The sequence below is a fragment of the Manis javanica genome, chromosome 2, assembly GCF_040802235.1.
Source record: "Manis javanica isolate MJ-LG chromosome 2, MJ_LKY, whole genome shotgun sequence".
Taxonomy (NCBI): Eukaryota; Metazoa; Chordata; class Mammalia; order Pholidota; family Manidae; genus Manis; species Manis javanica.
The window spans coordinates 175,231,998-175,254,494 of NC_133157.1; the positions used below are offsets into that span (position 1 = coordinate 175,231,998).

Below are 22,497 nucleotides of genomic sequence, written 5' to 3' on the forward strand. Positions count from 1 at the left end.
AATTGCACTTCTACCTGTATAGTTCCATAATTGATACAATAGATTAATTTCTTTTTTTTACTAATACTGAGGCAACCCCTTTCTTCCCTTTCCATTTTCCCCTCCCATTTTATTCTAGGGAGAGGAAGTACTTTCAATAAAGGTTTATTTTTTCACTTCATTTTCTCACATTTTCTTGTATTAATTTTTCTATTGTTCCAACTTCCCTATTACTCATTTATTTGAAAATTTCTAATATTTATAATAATCTTCAATTATGTATATTACTATAAGAGGTATAGCAAAATAATTTATAAAAATAAAGTGAGTTATATTAAGTATTACTCAGCCACCATTTTTTATTTGCTGTCCTAAGTTAGATATAGGGTAACTGAAATTACCACTACATCTGGTACCTTTAGGTACTTAATTCTTATACTTCATACAGAAATTAATTCAAAATAAGTCATAGATTTAAATGTAAAACATAAAACTAAGACTTTAAGAAGGTGTCATAGAAGAGTACTTAGACATGAGAGAGACATGATCATAAAAGAAAAAGTTCTAAGTTGTACATCATCAAAATTAAAATTTTTCTCTGAAAGATCCTATTAAAAGGGTGAAAAAAAAGAACTATAGACTGGGAGGAAAATATCTACAAACTATATATCTGATGGACTTGTATCATATAGAACTCTCAAAACCCAATACTTAAAAAAACAATCCATCAGAAAGTGGGCTTAACATGTGAAGAGACATTTCATTGAAAAGATTATATGGACAGCAAATAAACATGAGAAGATGTTCGACAACATTAGCCATTTGAAAAATGCAAATTAAGACCATGATGAGATATCACTATATACATTTTAGAGTGCTAAAATAAAAAACTGTGGTACCAAATGCTGATGAAGATGAGGAAAAGCTGTGTCTCGCATACATTGCTGATGGAATGTATAAGGAATCACTGCTCTGGATAGTTGGATTGTTTCTTAAAAAGCTAGACATATCCTTATCAAATGACCTAGCAGTTGCTGCCCTTGGGCATTTATTCCAGAGGAATACAAATTTGTGTTCATTCAAAAATTATACAGGATTTTTTATAGGGGCTTTACTTTAAGTGCTAAAGACTGGATATAACCAAAATATCCATCAGTAAGTGAATGGTTAAACAACTTTGGTATACCCGTACCATGGAATACTATTCACCAATTAAAAAGAACCAACTATTGAAACAAGCAACAACTTGGATGGATCTCAAAGGCATTTATGCTATGTGAACAAAGCCAGTCTCAAAATCACATACTCTATGATTTCCTTTGTGTACCATTTTCAAAACTAACAAAATTACAGAAATGGAAACAGGTTACTGGTTGTCGATAGTTAGAGATGGTGGAGAGGAGGAGGGGAGGGTGACCATAAAGGGGCAGCATGAACTATATCTTTGTGGTGATAGAATATTGCTGTATCTTCACTATTGTGGTAGTAACATGTGGTAAAGTGACACAGAACTACGTATGTGTATTGTACCAAAGTCAAATTTCTGGTCTTAAAATTGTACTATTATGTGTGAGGTAACCATTGGCAGAAACTGGGTGAATGGTACATGGGGTACATTGGAGTATATCACATGAGATCTGAAATTGATCACTGGTCTGATATAATTTGCTTTTTATGAATTCTTGATGGTTCTTTCTTTAATTACTCATATAAAGTATCCCTTACATTAAATTTTCTAAATATTTTTAAAGCAGGATTAAGGAGTCTCCACCAGTATATAGATTTGAAAAATCAACTTTTTTTTTCCTTTTTAAAAATCAGAATGATATTTACTTTTCTCATATCCTATAAAACCTCTCCATTCTGTCCCACAAATAGCATCATGGCAGTATTTTCAAATATAGTTAACCCTTGAACAATGCAGGGGCTCAGGGCGCTAATACCCTCCCTACACAGTCAGAAATCCACATAAAACTTTTGACTTCCCTAAAAGTTAATTTCTAATAGCCTACTGTTGATTTTATGGTAATAAATGATAAAATAGACTGCTGTCTACATGTATTTTATGCATTAATGACATACCTAACTTTTCCTTGATTTTTTTGATATTTCTAGTCTATACAGTTTATCTGCAAGTTTTTTCAAATTGTCGTAAATCTCCAAAAATTTTCTGGTATATTTATTGAAAAAAAGTCTGCATGTAAATGGACCCTTACTTGCAGTTCAAACCTGTATTGTTCAAAGGTCAACTATATTCTCAATAACTTAGTATATATAAAATAACCTCAGATTCACACATTTTTAATACAATTTGTTTTATTAAGGTATTATTGATATACACTCTTAAGAAGGTTTCACATGAAAAACAATGTGGTTACTACATTCACCCATAGTATCAAGTCCCCCCCCATACCCCATTGCAGTCACTGTCCATCAATGTAGTAAGATGCCATAGAGTCACTACCTGTCTTCTTTGTGGTGCACTGTTTTTCCCATGATCCCCCCCACACCATGTGTACTAATCATAATATTCTTCATTCCCCTTCTCCCTCTTCCCCACCCATGCTCCCCCACCCCTCCTACCCTTTGGTAACAGCTAGTCCCTTCTTGGAGTCTGAGTCTGCTGCTGTTTTGTTCGTTCAGTTATGCTTTGTTGTTATATTCCAAAAATGAGGGAAATCATTTGGTACTTGTCTTTCTCTGCCTGGCTTATTTCACTAAGCGTAATACCCTCCAGCTTCTTCCATGTTGTTGCAAATGGTAGGATTTATTTCTTTCTTTTGACTGAATAGTATTCCATTGTGTATATGTACCACATCTTCTTTCAGATTCATACTTTATAAGCCTTTCAAACCTACCTGGATTTTATTTTCTTTATTTCAGTCCAGAAACTTCTTGATAGAGAAAACAGAAGCAAAGTAGTAGGTAATGATCCCTACTTTTTCTTTTTTGTTGGTCAGTAGAGTACCTTTGGTCTTTCTTTGATATGAATAGAATTTAAAATAGTTTTGCTCTGTGTATTTTTATAATTTCTATTAATTTTAACACATACAGATCTGTGACCTTTCTAATAGCATTCTTATACAATGGCAACACTTATATACATCCTATATGTCTTCTACTTTTTACTTTATAAATGTCCCTTTAAAGTCAAAACTCATCAGTGACTCATGAAAAATATCAATTAGTTAATTTACCTATTTCTTTGGAAAGGCCTTTAAATGAAGTGCAAAAAAAAATACTTCTAATACTTAATAAAATAAATGCAAATTCACACCTTGCTACAGTTTTTTTTCAGTAAGTTTTCTCACTGGAATGCTAACCAGAAACAGTATCTAAAATAAAAATATTTATTAACAATTAAGATCAATTGAGACATTAATACTTTGAAAAGAATATATTCAACTTGGTTATCTGTTAGGTGTCCATTAGTGCACGTTAGATACAAATGAACTAGTGATAAACTTCTTTGAAATGAAAAAATTTGCATACCATATTTGCTTTCTCTGCTATTCTGTCAGTCCTGTGTGAAGACCAGAATACTTTAAGGTTATTCTTCATAATTTCTTACTGATGATAACTTTATAGTTTTACAGCTATGGATTATACTTGTAAATGAAAATAGCTATTCTAGTAAGAGGATAGAGTTGTGGAGATTTTTAGAAGTAGTATGTTTTAATTTCATTTGATTTTTTATCATCTTTTTAATTAAAAAGAAAACCTTCAGCTTTGAAATGCATGTTAAAATCTTCTGTAAAATGAGAAATTACAGAAAGTTCCTATTCCCTGTATTTACTGCTGAGTGATAAATTTATCAAAACCTTCAAGAAAACATGGAACTCCTATTCCTCCCATCACATTCTTCACTTTTTTCTTCTGTTAATGAATCATGTATTTTGAATTTAGTATTGTTTGTGATAGAGATAGAACAAATCAGCTAATAGAGGGTTTGTAGGTCAGATTTGAAAACACAAAGATAATTACAGGTAAAATGAAGGAGCACATAAGGAAGCAAGCTCAGGAATACATTTTCTTCAACTCTGTATACAAACCATTATTTAGCCCAAGAGTTTGCAAATTATGGTTCATGTATAGGATAAGACCACACCCCAGATATTTTTTTAGCATTTTTCACTAGGGCCCAAAAATAAACTTTATTGATCATAGTAATGCTTATTTTCCTAGCAAATGTGCTACTGGAATAGTTTTTGCTTTTAAAGGTGGGTGTGAGAAACAGTTTTTAGAAGCAAGTAGGAGTAAGTGGGATATGCATTCCTCACTATCTTAATACCACCTAAAAGTGATTAAAGGCCCTGAAATTGATCCTGTGATTATTGGTGTTATATGAATAAGAACAACTTTCAGTGACTTATTTCTGTGTACTAGACATTGATATTACTAACATATATGGAACACTTATTATGTGCCAGATACAGTTTTGACTGCTTTGCTTAGAATAACTCATTTAATTTTCTCAGTACAACCCTGTGATACAGAGTGTTATTATCCCTAGTTTACAGGTGGGTAACCTGAGGCATAAAGAAATGTAAATACTTGCTCAAGGTCACATAGCTAATTAAGTGGAAAAATCGGAATATAAATAAATAAATAATCTGTCCTCTAGAACCCATGTTTTTAGCCTCAGGTACTGACTTTAATAATCAGTCCAGCTTAGCTCTCACATACTGCCACCATGTTTTCTCTTGGTGTTTTCTTTTTTTTTTTCCTTAGGCTCATCCCTTCATTATTATAATGTATGAAAGATTCACATAGTCTACCCCTTCCCTTTTTAGAGTGGGGCCACAATTATTTTTTACATTTCAAAATCATCTAAACACTAAACCAATTATTTCTTCTGTTAAAACTAGTAAAAAAAATTAAATAATTGAAACAAATGGTGTGCTGGAAGAGCTCATTACACTTGACTCTTAAGTTATGCAGTGTAAAGATCTGAGTAATTTAATGTCTTTAAAGTTTTCTTATACTCTTTTGTCCACTAAATACTATTCTGCTCTTATATTTTGTCTAACATTTTTGTTTTAAAAAGGAACCTTTTAAATATTTAGAGAGTTATAAGATATTGTATAACTTCACAAAATTTACAAGGGAATTAAAACCATAAAGGATACATCAAAAGTGCAGAATATTTGGATGGAGCTAGAGGGTATTATGTTCAGTGAAATAAACCAGGCGGAGAAAGACAAGTACCAAATGATTTCACTCATTTGTGAAGTATAACCACAAAGCAAAACTGGAAGAACAAAACAGCAGCAGACTCATAGACTCCAACAAGGGACTAGCAGTTACCAAAGGGAAGGGGTTTGGGAAGGGGGGGTGGGGAGGGAGGAAGAAGGGGATTAAGGGGCATTATAACTAGCAGTCACAATATAGGTAGGTCACAGAGAAGGTAGACCACCGAGAAGACAAGTAGTGATTGTAGCATCTTATTACACTGATGGACAGTGACTGCAGTGGGGTGGGAGGGACTTGATAATATGGGTGAACATTGAAACCACAGTGTTGCTTGTGAAACTTTCATAAGATTGTATATCAAAGATACCTTAATTTTAAAAAATTAAAATGCAAAGGGAAAAGAAAAAGTGAAAAATATTTGTCACCAATATTCTTTATAGACACTACTTGTCATGGACTTAAATATGTGTTATATGCTAACTATACTATTGGTAACTATATATGATTCTTTAATTGGTAGGCAAAAATCATATAATAATGATCTATATGAAAACATAACCCTGAGTTGTAAACAATGCCCAGTGACCATCATACTAGGTACAAGTTTAGCAGTTCTTGGGAGGTGTAGGTGAATTTTGAAAGCACATGCTATAAAGCTACTTGTCATAAAAAGTAAAGTAGTTAGTATATTCACTCATTTATGATTTAAGGCAAAAAAATACTCTCATTCTTAATATAAGGCAAAAAGTACTCCTGTTTAATTTTTCAAAACTTAGTCTCCTTTTAAAATTTGTGATATTATGCTAAAATTCAAGTCAGTATATATTGCTTTTGCAGTTACTGGGTTCAGTGCTATGGAATCCAATTTGTTAAGAAACTGGTGGAATATGTAGAAATACATCAATTATTTCCTCTGATCTCAATCTAAATACAATGAATATAAACTAAGTTCTTGAATTTTTTAAAAAAGAAAATTTTGGGATTCAATTATTTCCTCTTTTTCTTTACAGATTGCAGATTTTGGTTTATCAAAATGGCGCCTGATGTCCATCTCACAATCGCGAAGTAGTAGATCTTCACCAGAAGGAGGGACAATTATCTATATGCCACCTGAAAACTATGAACCTGGACAGAAATCAAGGGCCAGTATCAAGCATGATATTTATAGGTGCAGTATGTTGCTTTTGCTCAGACTTAACCTAATAAAAAAAAAAGATTAGTCAGAATTTTAAAGTAACTTTTTAAAGTTTGATATTTATTCTTCTCTCATAAGGGTGATGAAAATAAATTAGAGATCACAGTAGTTAATATTTCTCAAATTAAAGATGTGTTGCTTTAAACCACTTTGCATCCCTAAAAAAATTTTTAAGGACATCTTAGTATCTTGTCAATTTATAATGTAATACTCAAGGATTTTTATCATATATGACACATGGGGATTAGGAAACAATGTGGTTGACACTTAACACTACCAAAGGAGACAGTTCTTAGACCAGAAAAATATCAACAGAATAATACTATCTGAAACAATCTTTTGTATTGCTATTTAGTGTGAATAATAGAATCATGTAATTAGAGGGCATAGCTCATATAGGTGCTCGAGAATCATGCACAAGTAGTCCTTGCCTATAACTTCAAGAGTTTATTACAGTAATATCCTAATTTTTCTAATTGGATTCCCTTTCAAAACAACTGTATATGAACATTCATCATCTTGGTTGTATAGAATGATTTTTTATGTAGCATTTCACTACCTGATCACTTGTAAAAATATCTCCACAGGCAGTTTTTAAGATCAATTCTACTTTAATTTATTATGCATAGTTTCTAGTGTACTACATATATACTTGTATCTTAAACAGCTATGCAGTTATCACATGGGAAGTCTTATCCAGAAAACAGCCTTTTGAAGGTAAGTGTATTTTGACATCCTTATTCTAGATGACATCACGTTGGTAGATACAAACTCTATGTATGAAAATTTAATTCATGTTCCTATGAAGACCAACAAACATTGAAGAATAGTTTTTAAATTTTCTTATACTATTCTGTTTCTTTATTTGGAGGTTTGTGTAAGTCAGCTTGCTGTGTAATAACCTCAAAATTTTAGTACCTTAAAAATAAACATTTCTAAGCCATATTAGATGTGAGTTGCTATACTTGGCTCTGCTAGGTCTGCTGAGCTCAGCTTTGCTCTGCTCTATTCACATTCCATTGGTCAAACCAAATCACCTGGCCAAGCCTAAAATCAATGAGGTTAGGACATAAACTCCTCACACAGGAAGCAGAAAAGTCTGGCAATGGCTGGGCTGTATATATTCCTTTAATTGAAAGGGGGTTAATGAATTATTCCTAAAAATTTAAGATTCCCTCTTTTTCATTTGGTTGGCCTTAGAATGTATTTAATATTAGATCATGGTATATTTCTAATAAATGAAATATATTTGTTTTGACAGAAGTCACCAATCCTTTGCAGATTATGTATAGTGTGTCACAAGGACATCGACCTGACACTAGTGAAGAAAGTTTGCCATGGGATATACCTAATCGAGCACTTATGATCTCTCTAATAGAAAGTGGATGGGCACAAAATCCAGATGAAAGACCATCTTTCTTAAGTGAGTGTATGGTTTAAATCTGGACCTTTGAATTGCAAAAATAGCAATGAGGATAAAACATTCTTTGAAAAAGTACATGTTAGATTATAAGCTTAAAGTTGGATTTTTTTATTCAATGTAGTTTTATTTTACATGATATTAGAGAGGTAAGGAGTGGCTACTGGCTATCACAAGAAGGTTGGATATTTATTCCAAGTACAATGGAAAGCCATTCAAGTGTAGGTAAATGGCATGTATTAAGTTTAGGAGAGTTCATCTTGCTGCTATATAGAAAGTTGACTGGAAAAGGGCAAGAGTAGAAGCAAAAAGAGCATCTGGGAAACACTCTTAGGTTCTTCTAATTAAGATGATAATCAAGGAGATAGAAAAATTAGAATTATTATGATTTATTGGGAGGAGCCAAGATGGCGGCATGAGTAGGGCAGTGGAAATCTCCCAAAACCATATATTTTTGAAAATACAACAAATACAACTATTCCTAAAAGAGAGACCAGAAGATACAGTACAACAGCCAGGCTACATCTACACCTGCGAGAACCCAGCACCTCACGAAGGGGGTAAGATACAAGCCACGGCCCAGCAGGACCTGAGCGCCCCTCACCCCCAGCTCCCCAGTGGGAGGAGAGGAGTCGGAGCGGGGAGGGAGTGGGAGCCCAGGACTGCTAAATATCCAGCCCTAGTCATCCACACTAGGAGCACAGACACACAGTGCGTGGTGTGCTGGATAATAGGGAAATGGAACAGTAAAACCTGCAAGTAGGTTCCCATAGCCGGCACCCCTGGGACAAAAGAAAAGCAAGTGCTTTTTGAAAGACTTAAAGGGACAGGAGCGTCCCGGAGCACTCAGCCCAGCATCTGGGAATCCCGGGGAACTCTGGGTGCCCTAACCCCTGGGCAGCAGCACAGCTCTGAGGCCCCTCACAGCAATAAACACCCTCCCACCCATTCCCCCTCTGGCGCACCCCGCCATAGCAGAGCAGCAGCCTGAAAGCGGCCACACCCACAGCAGCCATGCAGAGTGTCCTCTGCAGCTGCCCAGGCCATACTCAGAGACCCCGTCGGCACTCAGCTGCCCAGCACAAGCCGCTAGGGGTTACCATTCTCACAGGAGAGGCAGGCAATGAGCAAGTGGGAAGGGACTTTGTTCTCACAGCTGACACACGTGCCAACTCCCCACAACTACCTCTATCGCCATAAAGGCAGAAGAATTTCATCCAGACTAGACTAACAGAGACATTCCCTGAGAAGGAGCTTGGGGAGGCAGACCTAACCAATCTTCCTGAAAAAAAAAATTCAAAATAAAGGTCATGACCATGCTGATGGATCTGCAGAGAAAAATGCAAGAGCTAACAGACAAAGTACAGAGGGAGAATACAGAAATAAAAGAATCTCTGGAAGGATGTAAAAGCAGAAGGGATAATATGCAAGAAGCCATTAATGGAATAGAAATCAGAGAACAGGAACACAGAGAAGCTGTCACAGAGAGAGATAATAGGATCTCCAGAAATGAAACAATATTAAGAGAACTGTGTGACCAATACAAAAGGAACAATATCCACATTATAGGGGTACTAGAAGAAGATGAGAGAGAAAAAGGGATAGAAAGTGTATCTGAAGAAATAATTGCTGAAAACCTCCCCAAACTGAGGGAGGAAATAGTCACTCAGACCACAGAAGCACACAGAAGTCCCAACAGAAGGGACCCAAGGAGGACAACACCAAGACACATAATAATAAAAATGGAAAATATCAAGGACAAGGACAGAGTTTTAAAGGCAGCTAGAGAGAGGAAAAAGGTCACCTACAAAGGGAAACCCATCAGGCTATCATCAGACTTCTCAACAGAAACCTTACAGGTCAGAAGAGAATGGCATGATATATTTAATGCAATGAAACAGAAGGGCCTTGAACCAAGAATACTGTATTCAGCACGATTATCATTTAAATGTGAAGGAGGGATTAAACAATTCCCAGATAGGCAAAAGTTGAGGGAATTTGCCTCCCACAAACCACCCCTACAGGGTATTTTAGAGGGACTGCTCTAGATGGGAGCACTCCTAAGGCTAAATGGATGTCACCAGAGAAGATCACAGCAAAGAAAGCAGACCAACCAAATACTAATTAAAGGCAAAAAATAAAATCAACTACCCACAAAAGAGCAGTCAAAGGAAACACAAAAGAGCACAAAACCAAATGCCTAACATGTAAAGAATGGAGGAGGAGGAATAAAAAGGGAAAGAAATAAAGAATCATCCGACTGTGTTTATAATAGCTCAATAAGCAAGTTAAGTTAGACAGTAAGATAGTAAAGAAGCTACTCCTGAACCTTTGGTAACCACGAATCTAAAGCCTGCAATGGCAATAAGTACATATCTTTCAATAATCACCGTAAATGTAAATGGATTGAATTCACCAATCAAAAGACACAGTGTAATAGAATGAATAAAAAAGCAAGACCCATCTATATGCTGCTTACAAGAGACTCACCTCAAACCCAAAGACATGCACAGACTAAAATTCAAGGGATGGAAAAAGATATTTCATGCAAACAACAAGGAGAAAAAAGCAGGTGTTGCAGTACTAGTATGAGACAAAATAGACTTCAAAACAAAGAAAGTAGCAAGAGATAAAGAAGGACATCACATAATGATAAAGGGGTCAGTCCAACAAGAGGATATAAGCATTATAAATTTATATGCACCCAAGACAGGAGCACCAACATATGTGAAACAAATACTAACAGAATTAAAGGAGGAAATAGAATGCAGTGCATTCATTTTAGGAGGCTTCAACATACCACTCACTCCAAAGGACAGATCCACCGGACAGAAAATAAGTAAGAACACAGAGGCACTGAACAACACACTAGAACAGATGGACCTAGTAGACATCTAGAGAACTCTACACCCAAAAGCAGCAGGATACACATTCTTCTCAAGTGCACATGGAACATTCTCCAGAATAGACCACATGCTAGACCACAAAAAGAGCCTCAGTAAATTCCAAAATATTGAAATTCTACCAACCAACTTCTCAGACCACAAAGGCATAAAACTAGAAATAAATTGTACAAAGAAAGCAAAAAGGCTCAAAGACACATGGAGGCTTAACAACATGCTCCTAAATGATCAGTGGATCAATGACCAAATTAAAATCGAGATCAAGCAATATATGGAAACAAATAACAACGCAAAGCCCCAACTTCTATGGGATGCAGCAAAAAGCAGTTTTAGGAGGGAAGTATATAGCAACCCAGGCATATTTAAAGAAGGAAGAACAATCCCAAATGAATAGTTGAAAGTCACAATTATCAAAATTGGGAAAAGGAGAACAAATGAGACCTAAAGTCAGCAGAAGAAGGGACATAATAAAGATCAGAGAAGAAGTAAATAAAATTGAGAAGAATAAAACAATAGAAAAAATCAGTGTAACCAAGATTTATTTCAGAGGTACAATGGATCACCTAAATGTAAATAAAATCCTCTTACATGACATCAAATACAAGATCATAAAACAAAATTGATAATTGGACTTCATGAAAGTTGAAAATTTTTACATTCAAAAGATGTTAGTAAGGAAAAATGAAGAGGCAAGCCACAGACTGGGGATCTTCTTTCCAAATAAAAAAGCAACAAAATAGATATTCCATTCAAAACTCATATCCAATGCTCATTACATTATATTTAAAATATCAAAAGTTGCTGTAATGATGTTTCACATTTTATCTCTTATTTCCAAAAGTCATTTGGGAATAGGGTATTTCCTTTATCCCACATGCCACTTCGAAATAGTAATTTCTTCTTCATTCCCTAAAAACTCTAGCTCTTCTGTAGATCATGCCATTAGGCAATACTTAACTTCTTTACGAACTTCCTGGTTTTTCCCTATTCTTTATTGAAGACTTTGGCCTTTGGTTCACTGATTTCACTCTGCGTTAATCGGTACTGCTGAATACTTGAGAGCAGCCCTCTGCAGATCTCTGGAGTTTCTCGTGGAGTACTTCTCTCCTCTCTGGTACTCTGCCCTATGAACTCTATCTGCCTTGGTCTACCCATAAACTCAGCCCCATGCTGAGCATCCACTGGGCTCTACTGCACTTCCCTTTCCTGTGCTGCAGCCAGAAAGGCAGTGAGCCTGGGTAATCGTAAGGTCCATGTGATTCATTTTGCATCTGTCAGAGATCACTGTCCACTGTTGCCTGATACTTAGTGTCTTGAAAACTACCATTTCATATATTTTGTCTTGCTTTTTTGGTTGTTTCAGACAGAAGGGTAAAGTGGTTGTTGTTGCTCCATCCTGGCCAAAAGTGGAAGTCATTGGTTTCTCTCTAAATTAATGGCCTAAACTGGGCACTCTTGTTATGCTTCTCAAATGCATCTGCTGTGTATGCCATTCTCAAAAATAGTATGTTCTTACGGTGTGATGCACAGACTATCGGGGCTGGTCCCTGAGACTCTTATAAGAAGTTCACATAATCAAAACTTTTTCAAAGTAATAAATACTAAGATATTTAGTTTTCCTTTTTACTCTCAGCCTCTTACGAGTATATAGTAGATTTTTCCAGAGACTAAATGAGGTGTGATGATATCATTGCTCCAGTAGATAATGGAATGTACTCTCATATACTCCGATGTTTTATAATTTTCTCAGTTTTAATTTCTAATACAGTAAATATGAGTAGATATGACCCACATATACCAAAGCTCTTGGGGGATACTCAGTAATTTTGAAGACTCCTGGGACCTAAATGTTTGAGAATTTCTATCTAAGATGATCATCTCTGTAAGGGACATATAAGTACCATTCTTTATGTTTGCAAAGTAAGATGAAACTCCATTTCAATCCCCAAGAAGAAAAGTAAGGGAGAAACACTTAAGCTGCTGCTGCTGCTTTGGGAAAGAAGAAATAAAATGTGAACCCATCATTATAGCAACTTTTGATTTTTTAAATAAAATGTAATGAGCATTGGATATGAGTTTTGAATGGAAAATCTACTGCATTGCTTTTTTAGTTGGAAAGAAGATCCCCAGTCTGTGGCTTGCCTCTTCATTTTTCCTTAATGGCACCTTTTTAATGTAAAAATTTTCTGATTTTTTTTCTTCCTCAAAATTGTCCCATTAGTTACTTTTGGAAAAGAAATTGAGCATGCTAATCTGCTCCCTTCTCAGTTCTCTCCTTGTTTTAGAAGTCAGACTGTGTAAAGAATGCACATAATTTCTGTTCCTTTATGTGGAAGCAGATGAGGCCTGTGGTTGAGTAAAACTATTAACTGTAGGTGTAAAGTATTATCAAATTCATTGGCTACAGATCTAAAGGTACATTCTCCATTTAGCTTTATCAGTAATAAAAGTGATATTTTGATCACCATCTATCATTTTTCTGAAGCTTTTCTTAATAAACTCTGAATTTAGGAAGAACAGACAGGGTAATACATATCATGCCTTATCCTCCCTGCTTAAACCTCCTACACCCCATGCTCTCTTTCTTTTGAGCTGATCACCTCTTTTCACACTACTTTGAGAAAATCAAAGCCATGAAAGAGAACTCCCTCATAGTTCCACTACCAGACCTACAAACTTAGTTATACTTGTATCCATTTTTCCATCTTAACTGCCTTTTCTCTTTTACAGTAGGAAAGTGTCCATATACTTATACAAATGTAAACAGTATCTCTTGTGCTCTGGATAACATTCCCTACCCTTCTCTAGCATTCTGTTTCTTATGTTCTCTCTCTGCTTTTACATTGCCAGTCTGCTTGTCTGCTGGATCACTGAACTGTCATACAGTTGTGCATAATGTTTTATCATTATCGCCTATCTTTATATAGGAAAAAAGGTCTTGACCCTGTGTTATCTTCCAACTATCACCTCGTTTTTCTGTTCCCATTCAGATCTAAACACCTGGTAAGAATTGTCTGTACTTGTTGTCTCTACTTCTTTCCCTCTAACTCATTTTTTAACAAATTTATATCAGCCTTCTGTTTTCATATATCTACTAAAGCTACATTAGTTTGGGTTACCATGGATGGCAGTGTTGGAAAATCCTGTTTATCTTACTTGGCCTCTCAGAAGATTAGACAAGACTGACTATTCCCCACTGATACCTTACCTCTCGTGGCTTCCAAGATATGGGAGACTACACTCTTTATTTTTGTCTCTTCCTGAATCGCTTTTTCTCTTCCTCTTCTCAATTCCTGACTTTTGTAATGTCTCAGAGCTGTAGTTTAGGTCCTTTACTCTTTGATGTCTATATTCTCCCTGTAAATGATACAGTCCAAACCATAGCTTTATATACCATCTTTATATTATGGATGTTCAACTTCATATGTGCAGCCCTGGCCTCTCCCTTGAGTGATAAATTCATACACATTTGACGTTTGAACAGCATTGGTTTAAATTGCACAGGTTCACTTATATGCAGATTTTCTTCAGTAAACATACATAGAAAATTTTTTGAGGATTTCTGACAGTTTGTAAAAACTGACAAACTACTTAGCCTAGAAATACTAAAAAAAATTTTTTTAAGTTAAGTATGTCATGAATGCATAAAATATGTGTAGATATTAGTCTGTTTTATCATTTACTACCATAAAACAGTAGCCTATTAGCAGTTAAGTTTTGGGAGAGTCAAAAGTTGTATGTGGAACTGCATGGGAGTCAGTGCCCCTAACCCCCATATTGTTCAAGGGTCAACTGTATTACTGCAGTAATGGTGGTAATATCGATTGTTTCTACTTGTTAGCTGTTATGAGTAATGCTGCTATGACTAATCATATGCAAATCTTTAAGCAAATGTTTTCATTTCTCTTAGGTAACAACCTGTGAGTGTAGTTGCTGGATTGTATTATAAATTTGTCTTTTATTTTTGAGAAACAGTCAACCTGTTTTCCAAAATAGCTACATCATGTTACATTCGCACCATCGCTGTCAGTATTTGATATCATGTTATCTCACTGTAGTTTTGATTTGCATTTTCTAATGACTAATGATGTTAAGCATAATTTCATGTGCTTTTTAGTCATTTGTATGTATCCTTTAGGGAAATTCAATATTTTGCCCATTTTTGAATTTGATTTTATTATTTCATCTTATTATTAAGTTGGCAGAGTTCTCTGTATATTCTGGATATAAGTCCTTTAGCAGATACATAATATGCAGAAATGTTCTCCAGTCTAGGGCTTGCCTTTTTATTTTTCTTAGTAGGGTCTTTGGAAGTGCAAAGGTTTTCAATTTTTTGAAGTCCAAATTATTAAAATTCTTTATGGATCCTGTTTTTGATGTTATAACTAAAAATTCTTTGCCTTACCCAAGATCATGAAGAATTTTCCCCTTTATTTACATTAAGATGCATGATACATTTCAAGTTAATTCTATGCATGGTATGAGGAGAGTCTAGGACCATTCATTTAAAAAAATTATACTTCCCCATTGAATTACCTTAGCAACTTTGTCAAAAAGCAATTGACCATAATTGTAAGGGTTTATTTTTAGACTCTCAATTCCATTCCATTGATCTATATGTCTATCTTTATGCCTAAAATAAAGGCTCTTATGATGGTTGAATGTCATCAGTGTGGGGAAAACTGACTTAGGGCCTTATCAGTTAAATATTAGCATTTGTATTTTTCAACATAATGATTAGAAGCAACCTGAACTCAAATTATTTTTTTTTCTTATTTAGAATGTTTAATAGAACTTGAACCAGTTCTGAGAACATTTGAAGAGATAACTTTTCTTGAAGCTGTTATTCAACTAAAAAAAACAAAGGTAAATTGTTAAATGAAATACTTAGAACTTTAAACAATTATATATTACTTGCGGAGATTTAAACTATGCTGTTTTTATCTGTGTACTTTTCAAAGATATAGGCTACAGTATTGGAGCAGTAGAGTTTACCAGAGACTCTGAATACTTTCTTTTCTTTGGCCACCTCCAGATTTAAAAGACATTTCCACATCTTTCATATATTAAATGTAAATTTTAAATATTTAATGAATGCCAGTTGTATACAGTGAAAGCCCTAAATCATAGGGGTTTTTATATTTTATATTTATTTCCCTAAAGTTTTAATATATACAGAATAATAGATGTATGGGTCCTTGCACTTCTCTTTATTCAGTGTTCTTGGGCTTTCCTAAGATTTATTGCCAAGTTAAGCTGTAGAATTTTTATTAATAATTGAGGTCAAGCTGTTATTTTTTATTGCTTCTTTGTTTTTTTGTTTTTCCACTCAAACACTCCCTGTTTCCTAGACCAAAATAGCAGTTGATATGAATTATCTAGAATAGTTGTCTTATGTACTCATTCTGGCTCTTGTAGATCAGAAGAAAAATTGAAAGGACCCTATTACTACAAAGTTTTCTTAATATTATCAGAAGTTTTTCTGAAAGGAACTGCAGTCCTTTAGGGACAAAGTAAATATAGTGTAGCACTTGCTGGGGTTCAAAAAAATGCATTTGAGATATGATAATGAAAGCCATTACTTACCCAAACCTTGGGTTGTGAATAAAATGACATTGCTTACCTCTTGCAGTTTGCTGGATCTATTGACAGAATTTTTTATTTAAAGGGGAGTACATAAAGGAAACAGTTGCCTTTAACTAAAAATTGATGGTAGAAATACTAGTGCCTAAATTTTTTAAGGCTCTAACAAGGAAATGTTTTATTTCTTTTGGTAACTTTTCACTGACTTTCCCACTTGTGACAAGGTACAGTCTTTTCCAGAATATTCCAGTGTCTCCACTTCTTAGTAAATACAAACTTTGATAACATTTCTTTTTGCTTTGCCTTTTCAGTTCCCTTTTCTTTCCTCACAGCTTTCTCTTCTGCCAAGCAAAGGTGTATACATAGAAGGATCTGTTTTATTGTTTATAAAGTAAAAGAAAACCATTCCAGCCCCTTTTTTTTCTGCAAACACCTTAAATACTAGGATCTACATTTAAAACTGTTAGATTTTTAGAAGAAATTTCAGCTTTTTAAATAAAGTAATTTATGTGTATATTTTCAAATACTTTCTTTAATAGTAGCATTATTTTCTTTGGTTTTTTGAGTTGCTGTATTTTACACAGAGTTGTTGTAGTTACTTTTTTACTTTTTCTGAAATCCTTGTATTAATCCTGTGAAACTGGTAGAGGAAGGATATCATCTCCATCTGATAGATAACTGAGGTATAGGCAAGTTAGGTAATGCCCTGAATACCTAGCTAATGACAAGGCCAAGAGTAGAATACAAATTTAATAAGATTTTTTCATAAAGGTGTTTCTGAAAACAAAGATCACCATTGAGGGTAACTTGTTTTGTTGAGTTTTCTACATTTTTTTCATTTCTTTGAACTGGCTCCTCTAATTCATGTTTTTCACAAATAACATCTCCTGTATCTTGAATAATAAAAGTTGAAACAAAAAAAAAGAGTTTTTCCTTAATATTTCATTTCTAGAACTAATTCACTAGTTTATAATAGTTTGAATTATCACAATTGCTCAGTTATAAAAACTGATGCTACTAAGTCAAGGATATTGCATTTTCAGAAATGTTTCAGTGAATTTAAAAGCACAGAAAACTATGTAGCAGACACAGATCCAAACACCTTAAAAGTTCATGGAAAAATGTATTTAACAAAAGTTCATTAGACTTCTGTGAGCAAATTATTGTGCTATATAGATTGTATAACATATCAATAGTAGTTTTTTCCTCCTAAAATTCCTTACTCATGTAATGGAGCACAAAGTATGAATACTGGAGTTCTGGGTATGGAAACCACCAATTTCTAAAGTCCTATAAAACAGTTGTCATTATGTTGGTTTGGGGAAGAAAAGAGGACTGATAGGTTTGTTCTTAAATCACTCAGTAGTGATGGTAACTAATCCAAGCCTGGCTTATAGAGACAGGAAAAATCACTAAACAATTTTAACACTAGAGTGTTGCATTTGAATTAATCAACTGCTTACTAGTTACCATTTATTGAGTGCTTTATAAGTAATCTTAGAGCTTTTCTGCATATATTGCTTATAATCCTCCTTACAATAATCCTACAAAATAGGTACTCTCTTCTCTAGTTTACAGATAAATAAACGGAGATTGTCTCACACCAAGATCAGACAGCTAGGAATCCTGGGATTGTAAACCAGATCTGATTGGCTATATGGCCCTCAGCATTCCATTAGGGCACTCTGTCTCCTTTTACTCGGTAACCCTCAGTTTCTTATGAATGAAATAAAAATAACACCAGTACCTAAAAAACAGTGCCTAAAATATAGTAAATGAGTTTGCTCAAGGTAACCAATTAATATGAGGTGGGATTCAAAGTCTATTTCTCTTAAGTTATTTCCCCTATACACTGTCTCTGCCTTATGTTCTATATTATATCCTGAACTGATTTAGATTTTCTTCCCATTGATTTTATATAAGCATATAAATACATTAAGTAGATTGTATTTTACTCATGTAATTTCCAAATCACCTCTAGTTAAAGTGCATATGTGTATTAAAATGCATACATGTATTCATTTCAGTTACAGAGTGCTTCGAGTACTATTCACTTATGTGACAAGAAGAATATGGAGTTATCTCTGAACATACCTGTAAATCATGGTCCACAGGAGGTAAAAAAATTATGTTGATAAACTCTAAATATGAGAAGAATATGAAAAATAATTTACTCTGACTCCTTCTTTTTTAATTGGGAAACTAAAGCCTGGGGAGGTTTTAGGGTTTATCAGATAGTTCATGACAATCTCCAGTTTGAAATCCAGCTCTCCTGATTCTCAGTTCATTATTCATCTCATCAAATCACAGTCCTTACTTCTTTGTTTGGCATTAATTTCTGTCCCTGTCATTGTATTATATAATGAATGACATTTCAGTGTGATACATGGGCAAATCATTAATTATAGTTTTGCCCCTATATTTATGCCTTCTTACCCAAATATAAAATATCAAGAATACCTACCTTGTCCTTGCTTCTTACAATGATTAATAAAAGAAAAATGCCATTTGTCTGGCTAGCCAAAAGAATTACTTTAGTAGCACTTATTCTGACATATTTCATATTAACCATTTATTTTAAGCATATATAAGAAATTTTCACTTTATGGATTCAGAAAAGTAATAATACTTTCAAAATGAACCTTAAAGCACAATACATAATCTTTGAATTACCTTTATTTACAGTATCTCATTGGATCTTTGAGCCCGTACATTTTTAGATAGATGTTATAGATACTACAGAAAAAAACTGAGAGCCAAAGAATTTAAATGCTTTGTTGAAGGACAGTCAGTTACTCCATGATGGAGCTAGGAATGGAGCCAAGTTCTGCATTACTTTTTCCATGGATTACCACCCGTCCATGTTGAAGGAACCTGAGGCATTGATAATTGACATTTGCTCTGAATTCGTAGGAAACCAGAGTTGCAGATTTCAGATTTCTTAACTGTACAGAGCCTCTGAGATCATACAGAAAATACTGAAAAAGTAATGATTTCTAATTATTTCATTATGGCCCCATATCTCCCCCAATTTGGGTTGATAAAGAAATCAGGTCATTTTGTTATTTTATATATGTGTTTCTTTAGTTCTGTAAAGTATAATTTGTACTAGTTTGATTCTTTGTTTATAATAAGCCAGAGGCAAGAACTGTTTGGAAATTAAAGCTGCACGACTTTTAAAATGATGTTCCATTAACCTAAATTGTTTATCCTCTGTGTAGGAATCATGTGGATCCTCCCAGCTCCCTAAAAGTAGTAGTTCTCCTGGAACATCAACATCCCTGTCAGCTTCTCCAGACAATTTTTTATCTAGTACGTAAATTTTTCAATCGGTATTAGTTGAAAGTTTTCCATTTTCTTTCAAGATCATATTGTTGACAAGAAGTCATGGTTTGTATGGAACATACCTTTCATTTGCATTCATAACTCATCTTTTAAAAGTAACAGAGTCTAAAATGTAATTATTAGTGGGATGTTCAACAAATACATTGCACAATTAAAGGCATTATGATAGACACTATGAAAAGAAAATTTTTATATCTCTTGTAAGAAAGAGGACAAACATTTCTAAGTAAAAATAGTATGAGATAGAAATGATTTATCATAAGGGAGATACGGATATAGAGCTATAGTGAGAGAGGGAGAGTAACATTTTTACAAAGTACTTTCACAACAACCTTGTGAGGGAGATATTCCTCATTTTACAGATTTTTAAGATCAAGACTTCTGGATCACATAGTTAGTAGCTGGCAAATCCAAGACTCGAAGCCAGGTCTTTTGATACATATTTTCATGTCACTCCACTACACCATGTTGTCATCATGAAGAAACTGTTTCTGGCTGAAGGTTGGACCTGTAGTTATAAAGAATGGGCAAACCAGGCAAAATGAGCAACATAGAGGCACAGAAGCAAGAAAACACAGAGAACAGTGAGTAGTTGGTTTTAGCTGGTGAAGAGGGTGAATGAAAGAAAATAAAAGATCAGTATGGTGGAGTCATATCACGATTCTCTGAATAGGCAAAGCTATTTTTGAGCTGTTCTGTTTGGGTAGGGACTAATGTTTGCAAGTGCTTGAGCAAAGGTATGACATGATGAAATTTTTTGCTTTAGGGAAATTCATCATGGCTAGAATATGTAGGATATTTGGAAGGAAAAGGGAACTGGAGATGGGAAGGCCAATTAGGAGACATGGTCTTTTACTATAGTAGAGGTGAGAAATCTGATCCAGATTACAGGCAGGGAAGAATGGTGTGAGAAGTAATGGAGGACACACTGATAGGATTTTATAACTTTTCACTTGCTGGGGGAAAGAGGATAAAAAAGATAAAGCAGAACTAGTTGTTTAGCTGGGTGATGGGGAAAACATCAGCAAATAGTTGGAACAGTTTTTAGAGTTAAGATGAATATAATTAAGTTTTTAATGTATTTTTAATTTGAGGTGCTTAGCAGCTCATGTGATGGTAATGTCCAGTGAGCTGTTGAAAATTTAAGACTAAGTTTCAATGAAGACAGAAAATGACTCATATAGATTTGGGAAGACAGGTGACAATTGAGGCCCTGAGGTTGGATACGATTACCAAAGGAGAGTATAGGACATGTGTCATATAAATTTCGAGGACATATTTAAAGTGAATAAGGAGGAAGACAGGAAGAAATATGGGACTATGTGAAGAAGTGAAATCCCATGATTTTTAATTTACATAGAACAGACAAGCACAGACAAAAGTATGGTAAAATCATTCAGTATAAATCCTTTTTTGTTCTAAAAAATACTTGTGGAATTAGGTTTATGAATCACCTTTCATAGCAGTGAAAATTTAGGCTTGAATACTATTGTCTGTATGGCTCAGATGTTCATATTTTAGCTAATAGGAGTAGCTAAGGAATATTCTACCCCTAATGAAGGTGTTGTGTTTTACAGGAAAAACTCAAGACTTCTCTATGTTGCATCGCTGTCCAGTAAACCATAGATGGGATAGTAACATTTCTGCAGCTGAAAGGGTGACATTCTGTGATCCCAAGACCACCCCATGCTCTTTAGCAGTAATAAATCCACTTTCAGCTGAGGGAAGTTCAGGTAAATATTTATTGTGAGACATTTTATAAATTATGCCATTTATCTCACAACTATATGTTCAGTAGATTTGCCATACAATAAGTTTTGTTAATCTTTATTTCTTCAATATGATAAATATATACCCTCTTAAATAGGAAAGCTCTTCCAGTCCCAGAAAATGTGAATGCTGAAATGTAATAATAGGCCCAAATGGCATTCCTTGATCATCTCTCTAGGGAGGGATTGCTAAGAGGATGTGTGACTTAATAGGTTACTGAAGTTATTTTTGTTTATTTAACAAATATGCAGATATCCTTTATATTAAAAAAAAAAGCCTGAAACACAGTGTTTTTTGCCCCCATGACTTATAGCGTATAAAAATACAGTGCTTTCCTGGGAGAAGAAGGGAAGAGATAACATAAATATCTGAATGTTTCCTGAAAATTAACAGCATCCCCCAAAATACTGGTATTCCATAGTAGCATAATCATAGTAAAATTAGGTTTTATGCCTTGTTACTCCTTTTTTCATCTAATTCTACTTCCTTGCTCTTCTACAGAGCGATTACAACCTGGGATAGCCCAACAGTGGATCCAGAGTAAAAGGGAAGACATTGTGAACCAGATGACGGAAGCCTGCCTTAACCAATCACTAGATGCCCTTCTGTCCAGGGACTTGATCATGAAGGAGGACTATGAGCTCATTAGTACCAAACCCACAAGGACCTCAAAAGTCAGACAATTACTGGACACTTCTGACATCCAAGGAGAAGAATTTGCCAAAATTATAGTACAGAAGTTGAGAGATAACAAGCAAATGGGTCTTCAACCTTACCCGGAAATACTTGTGGTTTCTCAATCACAGTCTTTAAATTTATTCCAAAATAAAAGCTTGTAAGTGACTTTTTCAAGAAGAAAAGTGAGTTTATAAAATGCTATTTATATCTCTGTCCCCTTGATCATATTGTTTTTTAAAAATCCCTAAGAGTATTAGGAGCTTTAAAGAAGTTTCTTTAGGTAAATACTAATCTCCTTCAGTGACATTACAGTATTTTTTTAATTAATATAGTATAAAGTTAATATTTTACTACATAGTTCATTTTTGTGTTTCTTTTGTTAATTGAAACTTTTTTAATGTAATATATTTTCATACATATCTTAAGGTATG

At 34.4% G+C, this 22,497-nt stretch overlaps 1 protein-coding gene across 5 annotated transcripts in view; it reads left to right on the plus strand.

The window, feature by feature from the left end:
• The window catches only part of RIPK2 (receptor interacting serine/threonine kinase 2), a 31,721-nt gene extending 9,489 nt beyond the window's left edge, over nt 1-22,232 (plus strand). For 4 of the 5 annotated variants that reach the window (XM_017657496.3, XM_036995709.2, XM_017657497.3 and 1 more), the window contains 8 exons: nt 6,183-6,340; nt 7,035-7,084; nt 7,629-7,790; nt 15,471-15,556; nt 18,301-18,390; nt 19,495-19,585; nt 21,196-21,351; nt 21,890-22,232. In XM_017657496.3, the coding sequence (XP_017512985.1) occupies nt 6,183-6,340; nt 7,035-7,084; nt 7,629-7,790; nt 15,471-15,556; nt 18,301-18,390; nt 19,495-19,585; nt 21,196-21,351; nt 21,890-22,227 (1,131 nt within the window). In that variant the 3' untranslated portion in view covers nt 22,228-22,232. The remainder of the gene's footprint in view (nt 1-6,182; nt 6,341-7,034; nt 7,085-7,628; nt 7,791-15,470; nt 15,557-18,300; nt 18,391-19,494; nt 19,586-21,195; nt 21,352-21,889) is intronic. The other variant, XM_036995707.2, reaches the window with a different exon arrangement.
• Nucleotides 22,233-22,497: the final 265 nt, after the last annotated feature.